The sequence below is a fragment of the Cebidichthys violaceus genome, unplaced genomic scaffold, assembly GCF_023349555.1.
Source record: "Cebidichthys violaceus isolate CVI_PGR_0920_01 unplaced genomic scaffold, fCebVio1.0.p SCAF_117, whole genome shotgun sequence".
Taxonomy (NCBI): Eukaryota; Metazoa; Chordata; class Actinopteri; order Perciformes; family Stichaeidae; genus Cebidichthys; species Cebidichthys violaceus.
Genome location: NW_027176282.1, coordinates 109,496 through 125,401, shown reverse-complemented (window position 1 = coordinate 125,401; position 15,906 = coordinate 109,496). Strand labels below are relative to the sequence as shown.

The window sequence follows — 15,906 nt, the reverse complement described above, 5'->3', positions numbered from 1 at the left end:
ACGTGTTTACAATGTTAATGAGGTAATAAATCAAGTGAGAAGTAGAGTCATTTTCTCATAGACTTCTATACAATCAGGCCTTTTTACAACCAGAGAAGTCGATCTTGAAGCACTTCTGCATTGACTTCACTTTTCAGGATAAATACTGAAAGGAGGAACTGAAACGCATTTGTGGGTAAAAATTATTTGGGCAAAAAAATAAAAGCTTCTACCACAGTCAAAGCTGAAAAATAGCTGTGAGAGAGTGCGTTGTACTTAAATTTTTCGCCACAGTGATTCAGTTACAGGTTTGATCTCTATCTCATAATGTTCCGTTTCACACCAGTGAGCAGCACTGTGCAGACACGGGGACACTTTGCTTGGTGATAGAGAACCAACCACCCAATCCCTGACCTTGTTGAAATGGAGGATCAACCAAGCTGAACGGGAGCCCACATAAATATTCCATTAGGATTCTCATGTATTATCTACACATTACATCTGGCCCATTATCTTGCATAAACATCACCGTGCAGGTATGTTCCAGGCCAGCAGAGCAGTGCCTGAATTTAGCGTCGCCTCTGCAACATTAATATCACACAGTCTGTCTGGCTGCAAGCCCATTATGCATCTTTGGGGATTAACCGAGTAGCTGGAATGATACTGTGCTCACGCTGATGCTGCGAGCGAGGTACCAAGGGAGCTATGAAAGACCAGATAATTAACTCAAGGGCCAAGCAAATAAGTCATATTCTGATAAATTATTCAGTATTTGCAGGCAGATGAATGCACTCCCTGCTCATATTGCAAGCAACACAATAGCGACTCACTGAAACATTAGCCATTCATGGCTGTTCGATTTATCATCATGCTCGGCCGTTTCCATGTGGACACGCAGTGTGGATTCAGCGCTTGTTGTCCAGCACGAGAGAGCAGATCTTCCATCATCTTTATTGTATTTGATATTACCAGTCCATCACAATATTTCTCATTGGACGCACAATATTTGCACAAGACCAACTAAAGGTTTTGTGGATGTATGCACATTCTCATCATCCTCCTCTAGAGAATGAAAGAACATCACAGCAAGAAAAGAAAAAGAAGTTTCACACCAATAAAATGTAATTGGAAAAAAAAGAAAAAAAAGCGGTTAAAATAATATAGAAATAAAGTACTAAATTTGAAATAAAAATATATAGAAACAAATAAATTAATTTAATTTAATTAATGTTCAGGTAATGTTTTTTTTTTTGCTGATGAAGACCAAGCGATGGTGACTGAAAATTCAGAAAAAGCAAATACACACATTTTTGAATTAAGATTATTTTGTCACACAAACACCAAAATGGTCTTAATTTAGGGGCAAAATTCCTCTATTGTGTATGGAGATATTGAACAATAAATTGTACTTTGTAGTGATTACGGTCAAGACAGTAAAACAGTTGTGAAAGAATACATAAGCTTCTTCTGACCTGCTGAAGGGCTCAAAATCCCAAATCTCTACCAGCTAGTGGTAAGTTTAGTTTGTGGGTGCCGATCCTGACCTTTGACCTTCCTGCAGGCCCCAACAAAAAGGCAGTGAATATATCTTCATCTTTAAGACTTTGCTCTGGTCGTCTTATAACACTACCAAGTACCCATATGAGCTGAAAACCACCAATAGTAGAATGTAACTAAGTGCATTTACTCATATAGCCGTCTCACTGGTCCTCCTCAACACAAACACAGTTCACAGCAGCTAATGTTCACACAAAGTACTTTATTGCAAACACAAAATGCAAACTGCCGTAGGCCCTCTCCCGCTGCCCGGCTCCTCCAAACGCACGCAGTCCAGCGTCCACAATAGAGTCAGCCTGCTACTGCTTAAAAGGGTCAGAGATAATTAGCAACAGGCTACATCTGTGCCAATTAACCCTGAACCACTCCCACACACCTCTCCCCTGCAGCTGAGCACAGACCATGCCCACTACCACGACTCTGTACTGTTAATGTTGGATGTATTTCTACTTACCTGAATACCTGAGTATTCAACACAACTTCATACTTCTAGTATATACCTCTATATTAGTTTGTTTTTCAGGTTACAATTCCCATACCTTTCCTGTCTAGTGAAAACCATGTATGTATTGAATTTGAATTTTGATGACCTATATAAATGAGTGTTCCTTTATGGGCTGAGATAACACTCCTATTCTTGAGCTCATGTAAAGTTGACTTTTTGGAGATACGCGGTTCTCACAGGACAGCGACATTACAAACATATAATGATATTGAATATGGTGCATTGCTGTAGATTAAACTAATAACATATGCATAAAAGAGTTAAAACTAGCACAACCTTAAATATCTACTGCAGTAAAATAAAAAGCAGGGATATTAATCCAAAAACATCTTATATAATAGTAAAACATTAAGTACTTTTACTTTTTATACTTTGGGGCATTAACTGCAATATCAATGACATAATCATGAACCCTCTGTATTAACCACATTCTCTTAAACCTAACTATACTTCAGATCTGATACTATATGTATGCAACCCACCTAGACTGATCCTTACCATTCATTTTTAACTTATTTTTAAGCATACTGTTAACTGATCTTGACATTGTATTTATTGTGTATATTTTGGATTTGCACCTTATCATTGTTACCTTGGACTTTTAGAATTTACACTTTATATTTACACAGGCTTGTACTTCTATAGGTTTTGAATGCAGGACTTTTACTACTGTTGCTACTCTCACTGTAGTAAAGGATATGGATACATCTGTAGCTGAAAGTGTAAATACAGGACAGTGCAAGGGTTAAATCCCTTGTTGCCATGGAGATGAAGCCAGCGGTCGCCACTTGACAGGCGCGTGGAAGCAGCCACAAGGCGGGCGGGGCGGGGAGTGAGGGGGTTGGACCTGAGGAGAGGAGAGCGGGGGGGGGGTTGGCTGACAGCACAGGGGGCGGGGTCAAATAGCATACTCTATGCTCATTGGTCAGATTTACGTCACGTTGTCAGTTAGGAACGCAAATGCAAAAGAGTTGCTCTGGCCCACCCCTGCTCTGCTCCCTCTCTGAGCCACCATCCACAAATGGTGTAGAATATCAGGACAAACAGCCAGGGACAGCGAGGCTACTTACGATAACGGTAAGTGCGACGTCCAGCTTGACTCTTTGCACAGGGTGTCACGTTCGGCACGGGCAGGGGTCAGTCACCGTGTGTGTATGTAACGCTAACGTTAACGCTACGTGTGTAACGTTATATGTAACTCTACGTGTGTCGGAACGCGTAAAGTTAACGGGTCGTATTAGCTAACGTCTTCCCGGGGCCCAAAACAAACAACAGCAGCAGCGTTTGCTTCTAGCTTGCGTGCTAACGTTGTTTAACGGCCACTTTTAGCCTGCAGTGTCTCCATAAAACCAGCTAAAACTAGAATCAGTGTGGTGGTGAACAACAACTCAAGTAGCTCTAGCGTTAGCTAATGTTGTAAAGGAATTCAGAACCCGCGATTAAAGGACAAAATGAGCTATGAATGGAAGTCAGTGCGTGAGAAAAGTGTGTTAACTGAATGTTATGGGCAGCGACAGCAACTCTTCTTCGGCTCGTGTAGTTTAAGCTTTGCCTCATCCTTCTAAAGACGTTTGCTAAACTTAGCCAGGTGCTCACCAGAGGAACTTGGGTCCCAGAGGTCATGGCCTTTGGCACAGAGGAGGAGTTACGTCGTTAAGTGGAGGTCATCACCCCGATGCTCCAGGAGAGCTGGAGTAGTGTGGCGTGGCCCTCCAGTGACCTGAATGTAGACAGAATAACATCAGTTCTACAGCCAGCCCTTCAGTGTGTCTGTGTTTGGTTTACACACACTGTGTGTATGGTCACGGGGGTGTGTTGGCACCTGGACTGCTACTAACAGTTGTTTCCCATTATAGATGCTCTTATTGCTTTGTTTTTTTTTCCCAGAATGCAAGACAACATATTCAAATTGCTTGTTTTGTCCAACCAATAGTCTGGAATGCAGTGTTATATGCAGTTTTTTAGGAAATTAGCATTTTTTACATAGCTGATGTCGATGAGTCATTTCAGCTCTCCTACACATGATTGACTTTTTGTTGTCCAACGCACAAATCTGTAGAAAGCGTATCAGTAACCAGCGCCAAACTTCCAGAGGCCGAGTCTTAACAATCAACCGCAACCTTGTGTTAAATACCTCCAAATAAATAGATTAAAAGATGTCATATTGGTGCACTGCAAAACATCAAGACTGAGTAGGGTTCACCAAAATGATCTGCAGAGAGAGAAAAACACACACCCACTGCATGCCACCGTTTCTCAGATGCTGGATGATTACATTTGTGGCTTGTTAAATGAGCGACAAAAGTAATGGAGCCACAGAGCACATTTGACTACAGGCACACTGGAGATGGAGCTCTTAATGGGCAGTGTGTGTTGTGGTTAAATCACTTTGCAATGGCCTTTGTTTGCGTGCTTATTAACATGCATCTCCTACAGCCAATTAGATCACACAGCCACTTTACAAGGTGATGCCTGATGACACGTGCCACCTTTCACATGCGTTTGGAACCACTGAGCGGTCAAAAGTTTTGGGGGAGTGTCTGACGACATGCATATGAAACATAGGAATGGACACAGGTTAAGTTCCTGTATTTTGCTTCACTGGGCAACATCACTACTCATCATATAAGGTCACTTCAGGGCATGGGAGCCTCATATCTAGAGCACCTACAGTTGTTGCCTATGGTACCGCCTCCTCATATGATCTGCACTCTTAAGAGGGTCAGATCATACCCAGTAATTTGCTTATCTCAGGAATAAAAAGCAGCAATAGGCTCAGTGAAGAAGCTCATCAATTTTCCTCAAGGCTGCCGGGGTTAAATACAGGGGGACGCTCGCTTTATCCACTTAAAGAACAGCAAGCGGTTATTATAAAATAGTGACTCTTTTTAAACATTGTGGGAAAATTAGCCCGAGAAAATTGCACATCCATTCTTGCAGTTGACACCTGGTCTCATGCATTAAGCTGTCATGTGCTGTTTATCTTGGCGTCATGAAAAGGCTGATTTGTTTATTGTGAGATCCACAGGTCACACTCAGGTTTTGTTTAGACGTATTTGCATGTGAGATGTGATGCTCCCTCATCTGTACCCACTTTACTTTGTCTTGCTTCTTGCTCTATGTCTTTCAGAGGAAAGCGTGAGCAGCATCAGAGAGGCTTGATGCGTTCACTCGGGAGGAAATAGTTGGATTGATCTTATTCTCGGGAAAAAGCAGCAGACCTGGGCATGCTTTCGTTGGCATGACTCTCACCAGATGTGTTCCCGTATGTGCGATGTGCCGGTTGCAGTCACAGTGAAAAATCTCTCGAGGTTACTGCAGATGTGGGAAGTTGAATCTGCTGCAGGGGCGAACGATTAGAACCGCTTCTTAGTCGAGGGCTTGAATCACACGCTTGGTCTTTCCAATTGAACATTTTCTTTGTTGTTGCCATATATTGAGAGATAGGTTGGTGTGGTTCTGAAACAAATATGAGAGAAATATACAGCAAATTCAACCACAGCAGATAACTACTTTATGGATGTTATCGAAGAAATGATCCTTTGTTACTAAACTAACTGAACAGATGAAATTATGAAAATATAGCAAAGGATAGTTCGACCACAACTGCCATAATCTAAATGATGGATAACGGCTCCTATGCATAGCAAGAACAGGAATTGTGGCGTATAATAACACTAATAACAGCTATTTAACAAAGGTATGATGATTATTTACATGCAATACTCAATTAGAAACACCTGCAGAGCTTCTTGCAGGACCACAGACTAGTTCACTTCAATCGCGGCAATTAACAACAATCAACCGCAACCTTGTGTTAAATACCTCCAAAACGGTCACTAACAAAAGGCTATGATTCAGGTGCAATTAAAAGCTTACAACAGGGGGTCACCAATAGGCGGTCCGAGTCAGGGCCCCCGACGCTGTTGTATCCCGGACCTAAAAGCGATAGCTAATTATAAAATGTTGACTAATGTCAGCTTCTATTTTAACCGGCGCAACTTTTCTAGCCTTTACGGCACTCGTTCAGCGGTCCAGGAAACACACCGACCAATTACATGCGTTGTAAATCACATCACGGGATGCAACATGACCAATCAAATATATGTATTCAGATAAGCGTCGCGGCTTGAGTGAGATATAACTCAGACAGGAGACTGGACAAGAGGCTGCCCAGTCAGAATAGTGCTAAGTTAGAAGTTATTTCACATGCCGTTCTCCAAAAAGAGAAAAGTGGTCAGTGAGACCAGAGTCTTTAACCAAGAATGAACAGACTCTTAAATGTTAATTCTTACCACGGACAGTTTAAAACCAGTGTGTCTCATGTTCAGGGAATGTGAAGATTATTAAAAGCAGCAATGTGAAGCGCCCCTAAGAGACAAAGCACAAATCTTTTGATCAAACGTACCCACTCACATCTGAAATGAAGTCACAGAAAATAAACAATCTGAGAGACAATATAATCAGAATCCTGATTAATTAACTGTTTAACAATGATAACAGAGAGGAATAAACCTGAAACAAGTTTTAATAACCACAGTTAGACTCTGGACACGCATTTCTCTTATAAGATGAGAATAATCACATCACTTCACCCTGAATGAACTGAATTGAAAGCTGCAGGGCAAAGACAATTCAGTTAAATTCATTTTTCTCAAATTAAGTACTTTATTTTACGATAAACATGTTTCAAGCTGTCATTGAACATAAAACAGCCGTGCTTTCTCATTCAGTGTCTTTTTTTTTTCTTCACACAAATTTCCATTTAGGAAATTTTTTTTTTTTTTGTTGTTGCCAATTTCATGTCTGATTGTTGTAATAACAAGTGCATATGTGTTCATCTTTTTAGACCATCTCTTTATGAGCAAATATGACAATTGCTAGCAGGGTTTGAATGGGTGAAGTCAACGACATCCAACTGTGCCCTGATAAAAAACGCTGTGATGACTGAAGGGAGCAGAATTTGCGCTTTATTGCGTTGAAAAGAAAGCTTGTTGTCAGCCTACTGACAGTCAGCTTGATACGGAGAAGCTTTACAAAGATCCACCTGCTGGAAAAATGCAGGAACAGAGATGTTTGGAAATGTTTCCCTGAGCAAATGTCACATGTTTTCTACCCATGCGTTGAAGTAATCTGTGCTTGTCACATCAAGTGATTGCAGGCAGCTGGAAAATGTAATGTTTATATTCAATACAGGTACAAATATAGAGTGGTTTTTAGTCCCCTGCACCAAGCAGTACAGTTACTGTGGTAAGAGTCTGTTGGTGCAGACTACAGTCACAGTGGTGTTACACTAAAGTGGAGAACAAAAGGATCGTCCACTTATTAATATGAGCAGCGTCGGTCAAAGATGTTTGTGAAACGGTTCGTCATGTTAAAAGGCTGTGTTGTTGTTTTTTTTAGATAAACCCAGGAAGTGCAAGACAAAATGTCAAATGAGATCAGAGAGCACTCCGACCCGGTGGTGACCTTTTGATTCCATCTCAGGGAGCCGGCTTATAGATGATCAGCTCGACCTTTGCATCTGCTTTTAATAACACACTGTGTTTCCAGGCAGGATGCCATTATCAGTTTGTTATAAGATGGATATTGTTGCGAATGAAAGGGAATTGAGTGCCTTCATTTCTAACCTCCGTTAGAACCTCTGAGTCTCCGGTGACCTGGAGGCCTCTCTGTTATCCTTCTGATGTGTGGCCTGGTCCACTGCTGGCGTTGATGGAAATTGAAAGTGCTTGTGTCTAATGAAGGCAGCGAAGCGCCACGTTTATTTTGTGCTGCTGCTGTTCATCTCGGCTCATACCTGACCCATTTTATTTCTCCTCTCGGTGCGATCGACGCCCGAGAGTGATGCCTCAGAGACGGCTCTGATTGAACAGTCGGGATTGAAGTGCGTTGCTAATCTGCAAGCTTTGCCAGAACTATTTAACTGTGGTATTTATAGATCGTTTCGTTTTCTGCCACAGTCTGTCTCTGTGCTTCTCCGTCTACTTCTCCTGCATTTTTTTTTTAGAGTTGTTAACAGTCCGAGCTGATTTTTGAGCATCTCGCCGAGCAATCGGCGCTGCGCGGGCCAGGGCCGTACTAAATAAAGCTGAACATGAAAAAGACCACGGCCCTCTGGGGAGAGTCAAGTGAAAGGGTTTTGTATCTTCACAGCATGAGTCTATGTGTGCTGGAATGGTACACACACACACACGCTCAGCACACTTAACCTGGAAAGCAGCCAGCGTCTCTTTGTGCTGGCCTACTCGGCTGTGGAAGGTCCGTCTGAGTCAGACGGCTCAATTACGGCTACCCGACCAATCTTGCCCCGGGATCAGAGGGTATCTCTGTCTTACACACTGTAACAAAGGCAGTGCCCTGCTCGCTCTGTTTGGACAAGACCCATCGACCGGCATAACCCTCGGGGGACATCGAGGAAATGTTGCTTTGGAGAGCGCCGGATGTGGAATCTCACTTTTACTGTTACGATTGAAACAGCAGGGCTTTCCCTCTCTAATTACTCAGAATATAGGTGACTAGAGATGCACTGCTATCTCACATCGGTCCGCTAAGGACTCAAATCGGGTATCAGTGACCGTGAGCCAATCTGGTATTGGATACCATTATTTTAGTAGATAACAATTCAGTACATTTATGTATTTAATTGTTGCAATGTTTAACAATGATCCCAGTCACTTCCACACAATGGGGCATACAGTTTATTGATTAAACGCCGCAACCAAAGCCCAGGTATCAGGACTGAAAAGGTCAGATCGGTACTTCTACTTTGGTCCTTATGTGACATTAAGATGTGTTAGTTCATTAGTTCAACATGATAACTAAACTTACTTTTTCAATTTAAGAATCAGTGTTTTAAATGTCAGAAGAACTTCCCCTTAAAAGTCAACGTTGGTTGTTTTTCCACCACCAAAAGTCCAAAACTCAAAGATATTATGGTTACAGTTTCACATAAAGTACAAAAGCTGCAAATCCTCTCATCTAAGAAGCTATTTATCATTAGAATCTAATAATGTACATTTTCTGTCGATTGACTAATTATTTTGGCACTTGACTCATCAGCCCTATAATCGTGCAAGCGAAAAAAATAAGGCATGGTTGGTTTCTTTTTTTTCTTTTTTTTGAGGAAATTTCAACCAGCTTGAACACTTTGTCCATAAAACTTGATGAGCCTGGCAGGCAGATGTACGTCCTCCCCGTGTGATTATAAACAGGCACTGCCCACCAAAAAATAATTGAAGACAGACAAACTCAACAAATATAATCATCCCCTTAAAGGAAGAAACATGTTTCTGTTTTTAACTACGATGTTTAGTTAAGCAGCTAATGTTATTTCTCCATCTTGTGTAGCTCATTTGTCACATGACATGTTTTTTTGTTTCATTTAAAAGTTTTCACATAAATCATAATGAGTATAGAGTTGGTATGTTTACAATGCAAACTTATTAGTGCATTGGTTGGCGGTGTCTTTGATGTAGGTGTCTCAAAGCTAAGCCTCATATGGTGCCTAGACTATTTATAATTATGCTGCTCCCACCAAGAGCTTGTTTGGCGTCAGCATTCTTAAAATTAATAATGAGCTTGAATGCTCTTTTGAACAAAAGGTGTCTGGGGCTTATTTGTGTTAAAGCCCCTTGCTGCACCACCCTGCCGCCTCACTTCCCTGCAACCGCTCTCTGTTGATCTGAGAGTCCCGGGCTCTGATGTTGACGTCCATCATCAAGCGGCTCACGTCGTACTGAGCCACCCCACTTTTATCTCTGTTTTTTACTTCTTGTTTTGATCCCTCAGCTCTGTCTGTCGTTTCCTGTCTGTGAGACTGGAGGCTTGCGATGATTCTGGCTGCACCGCCAGCTAATCTATATGCTAATGAGAAGATGATAATCAATGGGGATCATGCATGGTTGGCCCCAATCAATACCACATTGCACCAGCAAACGGTTCAAATGGCTACATTTCATAGAGCCAGACAGTGGGGTGGCGCGTTAATGTGGCGGGGCAGAGCATAAGTATGCCATTATCCTCTGGTTTTATCTATCCTATTTCACATCAAGGAATTCTGTTGTCGTTAAAGAGAGGTTTGGATTCAGCTGCAAAGATATCCCGTTTAAATTTTAGGAGAGGGTTGCAATTTTCTAGTCTTATTGTTTAGCATTTTATTTCCATAACTGCTATGAGTAGATGGTTTGACACTTTCCTGCTGCGACTTCATAGATCCTGATGCATATTATCAGTTGAGTTTGGGCTTTATAGGTGCGGTTTTAGCAGAATTATGGTACTTTTTTAAAATTTTGTCTATCTCACAAAGGACAGTTACGTCTTGATGGATCATCATTTTATTTATTTCATTTTTTTTATCTCTAGCATCAGTGTCAGTTTTAGACAAAATTGATGATGATTACTGTGCTGCTGGTCAGATGATGGGTTCAATGCTTTGGCCGTGAGTTACTGCTCCTGTCCATCACTCAATGTTATGATACATAGTTGGCCCACTTACCGCTGCTGGTTATTTGTAGAAATAGTGCTTTCTATAACTTCTCCTGTAGAACCTCAAATTTGAGGCACTGGAATGGAGACTTCAGTTTTTAGACTAAACAAAATAAAGCGTATGCTGTCATTAAAATCAAATACCTCATTACCTCGGATCTAACAAAAAAACAAAAACAATTAGGTGATGATTACACAGTCTGCCTTATGTTGAAGGGTCTAAGCATCCTAAAAAAAAAAAGAATCAGTATTCAGGCAGCAGCAGAGGGGGAGGGGAAAGACGGAGTAAAATCATTACCATCATCTTCATTAGAGAGCCTCCTACTGACCAATGAGCACGCTGCTCTGCACGGGGATTCCATAGGCACCCCGTTGGCTGTCGCTAGGATACCAAATAATCAGGAGGCAGCCCGCGGCCTGGTTGGTGGAGCGGGGTGTTGATGCTGCGTGTTGGGGGTAGACGAGAGAGGTGCTGGGGGTTTTGGATACGGCACGGAGAGACGCGCTCGCACACACACGCTCATTCATTCAGTCCGTCGGCCACTCAGTCAGCCAGGCAGACAAAGAGGAGCAGCATCCTGCAGGAGGACCGCACGCTCCCGGGGGATGGGGCATCATACCCCTGCATCGCGTTGGGGGGGCCGGAGGAGGTAGGAGCACCGGGGTTAGGGGGCTTTGTCTCAGCAGCAGAGTACCCCATCTCTCTCACACACACACACACACACACACACACACACACACACACACACACACACACACACACACACACACACACACACACACACACACACACACACACACAAGCATACATAGCTCAGGACCTCATGGCTATTAAAGCCATTATCGCATATCAATCGATTTGTGCGGCGTTCCTAGTGGTATTTTTTTTTAATGTGGGTCGTCAAGAGTTTTCCCATCTGTGCACTGAAGGATGTACACTGATGGAGACTACTGCACTTCCTCACTGTGATCTAAGCTGTGTAGAGACAGCCAGTCTGTCTGACAGTCTCTTAACAGCTCTCCTCTTCCTGCAGGCCAACGCAGATCCTCCAGACACAAGTCTGACAGTCGCTTCTTGCAGCCTTGTAATGCCAGCATGAGTAGATCAATATGTTCTCTCGTGAGGAGCTCAACATTGTGTTGTTATGGTGCTGACTGGCTGTTTGCTGGAACTGCTTTGATTTGCTTTCAAACACATTTGGCTTCACCACTTTTCTTGGGTACCAGTCCCCCCCCCCCCAAACCATCTCACGGCATGATCGTAGATGTGGAAGTGGGGTTAAGGATTGGAGTGTGTGTGTGTGTGTGGGGGGGGGTGTTCTCTATTGCATCTCTTCACTGATGGATGGCTGACTCTTCTCAGAAAGACGGGGCATAAAGGCAACATTACCAGAGGGGATTCCCTCCCCTCTCCACACATGGGTAGCAGACTCTGGGATGTAGGCTAATGACGGCATACTGGCAGCGCTGGTGCTTTGTTTACAACCAGAGAGTCCTCTACAGATCACCTTGTGACAGACACGGCTGGATGCAAACCCACTGTTCCTTTTGTTTTGGGGGACTACAACTGATTTTTGTTTTTATATTTTTACTAAATTTAATTTCTGTCAGTTTAATCAAAATTTTTGTTTGGGGGGGGGGGGTCATCTGGGTTTCATATTCATGTTTTATTCAAAGTGTCCTCATTTCTTGGGATGACCCCAGACATGCTCGCTTAGAAAATAGTGTTGAAAAGATTTCTTGTTTTGCATGTCAAAGCATATTTAATTTAAATGGTTGGGTGTTATTCATACAGTAATTGTCTAATTCATGAGCAGCTATAGAGCACAATTCTACAAACAAAAGCCAGATTCAAATTCCAGTCTTTTTCTCGTTCACAAATTTAGGGCTGATCTGCTTTTGCCATCTCCAAGAACAACATTTGGTTTAGTGAGATTGCAGTTTGTTTCCTAGTCTGTTTTGTGCTATAAGTGGGCTATAGAGCTGTGCTTTGGCCCCGGCCCCTAATCCCTTCAAAAGAATGAGGAGGAGGAAATAGCTTAAGAAATGCAACATGGCGGCAGCATTGGTCCTTATTTAATTACTTCCATCACACCCTCTTTCCACTCCAACCCATTTAAAACCCTCAACCTGCTCACTCAACCTTCACCCCCCAACTTAATGCTCACACCTCTAACCTCAAGGCTAGAAATTCCATCCTCCCTGTTTTGGCCTCTCGTTTCAGCTCTGATACATCAGATGTCATGCTGTTTAAACCCCCCCCCCCCCCACACACACACACACACACACACACACACACACACACACACACACCCATTAATCCTACCTCATCCTCTACACACCACCAGCATCTCAAGTCCTCCTGTCCCATCTGAGCTCTCTTTCATCAAAGACCTCTGAACTTTCTCTGTATTCTTTGAACAAACTTCAAAAAAACTCTTCCGAGGAAGGATCCTTCCTCTCCTTCCTCTCCTCCCATCCTCTTCTTCACATCCACTCACCTGTCAAGCTGAAGCCTCCTCCATCTCGTCTGTCTGCGGAGCGCTGAGCCTCTTCCTCCCGTGCTAATGGACAGCAGAGCACCAGGGGAGCAACCTTAAAAAGGCTTTTACAGAAGGGTCGTAAATCATTCCTTCTTTTCTCTTCCTCCTGACTGACGAGAAGAAATGGACGTGACGCTGTTTCTCTTATGAACTTATTGTTAAGAAGGAGACTGGACTCTTTGAGAGAGTCTAAGTAATAATCAGGCCTTTATTTATAATAAAGACAATAATTTGTTGTTTGCAATGTAGCTTTTGGGGCGGTTCTGATGGGAGTGGGCGTTTTAGTCATTAGAACAGCCCCTGCTGCCTTCCTAATCAACTTGCACCAAATGTGTGTGTGTTCCTGTATATGACACGCTCCACTTTTTAAGATGTGATTTGGGGAGACCACTAATGTTAGCCAGCCACTCCGCCTTTTATGCTTAATTCCCTGGATTTCATTACCTTCCCAAATGGCATTTTTGTGCGCTGCCCTAACCAGCTTTGTTGTGCCATGCCTCGCTTTATTTGGAGAATGATGTCATCCTCTTTGTTTAGGCCGAGTGTTTCAGAACCTGCCTGCTTCTGTCTGTAATCACAGGACAGTGCACGGGTAGTTTTATTTTAACAAGCTCATAAATTAACATTTGATATTCCTGCTGAGGATTTGTGCATAAAAATAAACAGACTTCAAAAGAATCATTCATTTCCCAGCTGACACTCGTGCTGCTGCAGATGAGTGTTGTGCAGAACTTTACTTTACTTTGGTATTTACTGCAGTGAGTCAGTTGACTGGCAACTATGTTTATCGGCAACTATTTGATGATCAATTAATTGCCTCAGTCGATTTTTCAAGTGAAAAACTTGTTTCTGGCTTCTCTTTCTCTCTTTGTCATATATATGAAGGTAAACTGAATAGCTTTGTTTTTTTGTTAGTTGACTTAAATTAGCTATTTAAATAGACTCCTTAGAGCTGTGGGAAACATTTTTCACTATTCTGTGGCCTTTTATAGACAAAAAGATGAATCCATTAAAATGGTCTGCAGATTAATGGATAATAAAAAACAATTGTTTGCTGCAGCCCTAAAAATGTTTAATCTCTGACGTGCCCACTCTCACTTCCTTTATGATTTCTTTATCGGATCAAATCTTGACATTTCATAAGCTGGTCTCACATTTGCTCTGCGTTGAGCTGCTCATTAGCTGCCACGTACAGTGGAGTTTAGCTTCTGCTGCTGAATACAGCTGTTTCTTCGCTCGTCCATTGCATTCTTTTCTTTGAATCTGATGAGAGACGTATAGTTTCTTGGGTTTGGGTGTAAAGAAAGTACACAGTGCGACACATCTCATGTGCTCTCTCTTTTCTCTTCCTCAGGCACAGGAGAGCCATTCAGAAGAGCCGGGGGTCAAAGGTGAGAAGAGCAGAGGGCACCATGGAAAGTGAGCCGGGGGCCCCTGCCTCCACGGCCAACAGCACCGGGGCCACCACCTCCTCCAGCACCACAGCTGCCAGCGGTAGTAGTAACTCTAACACTACTACTACTACTGCTGCTGCTACCACTTCCAGTAGTAGTAGTAGTAGTAACAGTAGTAGTACTACAGCGGCAAGACAGACAGTGCCTCAGATATCTGTTTACAGTGGGATACCTGATCGACAAACAGTGCAGGTGAGTGAACTTGACTTGGGGTATTGTGTGTGAGTGACAGACACATAACTGTCCTCTGCTCTACTGCCCTCTATTGGTGTTTGCAGTGCCACATACAGGCCAACACATCATTTTCTAATTGGAAATAAATGAATGAGATAGCAGTCATTTGTCTTCCTGATCGACGTATCGCTGTAGGAAACTCAAATGAGTGGCCGCCTCACAGGATCTGTCCCAAGTTGAAGGAAGGAATGCTTGATGTGCTTTAGTGCTGCTGACCCTTCTGACACCAGGATAAGCCTCAACACAGGCTCTTAACTTTTAGTGATGATGCTTTGACAGCGCTGTATTCAGCCATCCCTCTCTTGTACTCAGCCGGCTGACGATCACAAGGCAAGCGCTGTTGTCGCCCAGCAGCCCTCTGAGCACAAAGGACTGCTGGTCATTTATGGTCAGCGAAAGTTGTTGCGTCTCTGCTACCAATTTGCCCCCCCCCCCCCCCCCCCCGTTTGGAGAAGGTGCGGGTCCGGATGCTTCTGTGGACCACGGGTCAACATCCTCTCTGGTTACTTGGCAACCAGGAAGAGGGCACTTTCAGAGGTGAAGAGTGGGGAGAGTTATTTAGGAGGTTCAGTCACAGAGTCTCTTGCAGACAATGATTGAGGGAATGGGTTTATTTATGTCTGCCTGCTTGCGGTGATTGCAAGTTTTGGATGTTTTGAAACACTCTAGAGTGAATCTTTCCCTGTCAGATGATATTTATCGACTCTAGATTCACAGTCTATGATCTATTAAAAAAGCCCATTCCTTTCAGCCGTGACTTGGAGATGATATTGTTGTTTTTTTTTACAAAATTATTTGGACAGATTTGGGACAGATCTGTGGTCATGTACCAACTCTTTGATATTCTACTCTTCTAATCTTACACCCAGACATAATTTTGATATCTGCAAACTCTTTTTTTCTTCTTTTTTTTTGTGCATGTTGCACTACATAACCAGCTCTCTCTCTCTCTTTACTTTCAGGTGTTTCAGCAGGCGTTACACAGACCCAACACAGCAGCACAGTACCTGCAGCAGATGTATGCTGCTCAGCAGCAGCACCTGATGTTGCAGACCGCAGCCCTCCAGCAGCAGCACAACCTCAGCACCGCTCAGCTCCAGAGCCTGGCCGCTGTACAGCAGGTCAGCAGGCGCTCATCGCATGAAAG

At 43.0% G+C, this 15,906-nt stretch overlaps 1 protein-coding gene across 3 annotated transcripts in view; it reads left to right on the top strand.

Moving 5' to 3' along the window:
* Positions 1 to 3,022: 3,022 nt before the first annotated feature.
* Positions 3,023 to 15,906, top strand: part of phc2b (polyhomeotic homolog 2b (Drosophila)) — a 31,832-nt gene continuing 18,948 nt past the window's right edge. For 2 of the 3 annotated variants that reach the window (XM_068705402.1, XM_068705401.1), the window contains exons 1-3: positions 10,602 to 11,178; positions 14,426 to 14,717; positions 15,722 to 15,880. In XM_068705402.1, the coding sequence (XP_068561503.1) occupies positions 11,135 to 11,178; positions 14,426 to 14,717; positions 15,722 to 15,880 (495 nt within the window). In that variant the 5' untranslated portion in view covers positions 10,602 to 11,134. Of the gene's footprint in view, positions 3,119 to 10,601; positions 11,179 to 14,425; positions 14,718 to 15,721; positions 15,881 to 15,906 lie in introns of those variants that run through there. The other variant, XM_068705403.1, reaches the window with a different exon arrangement.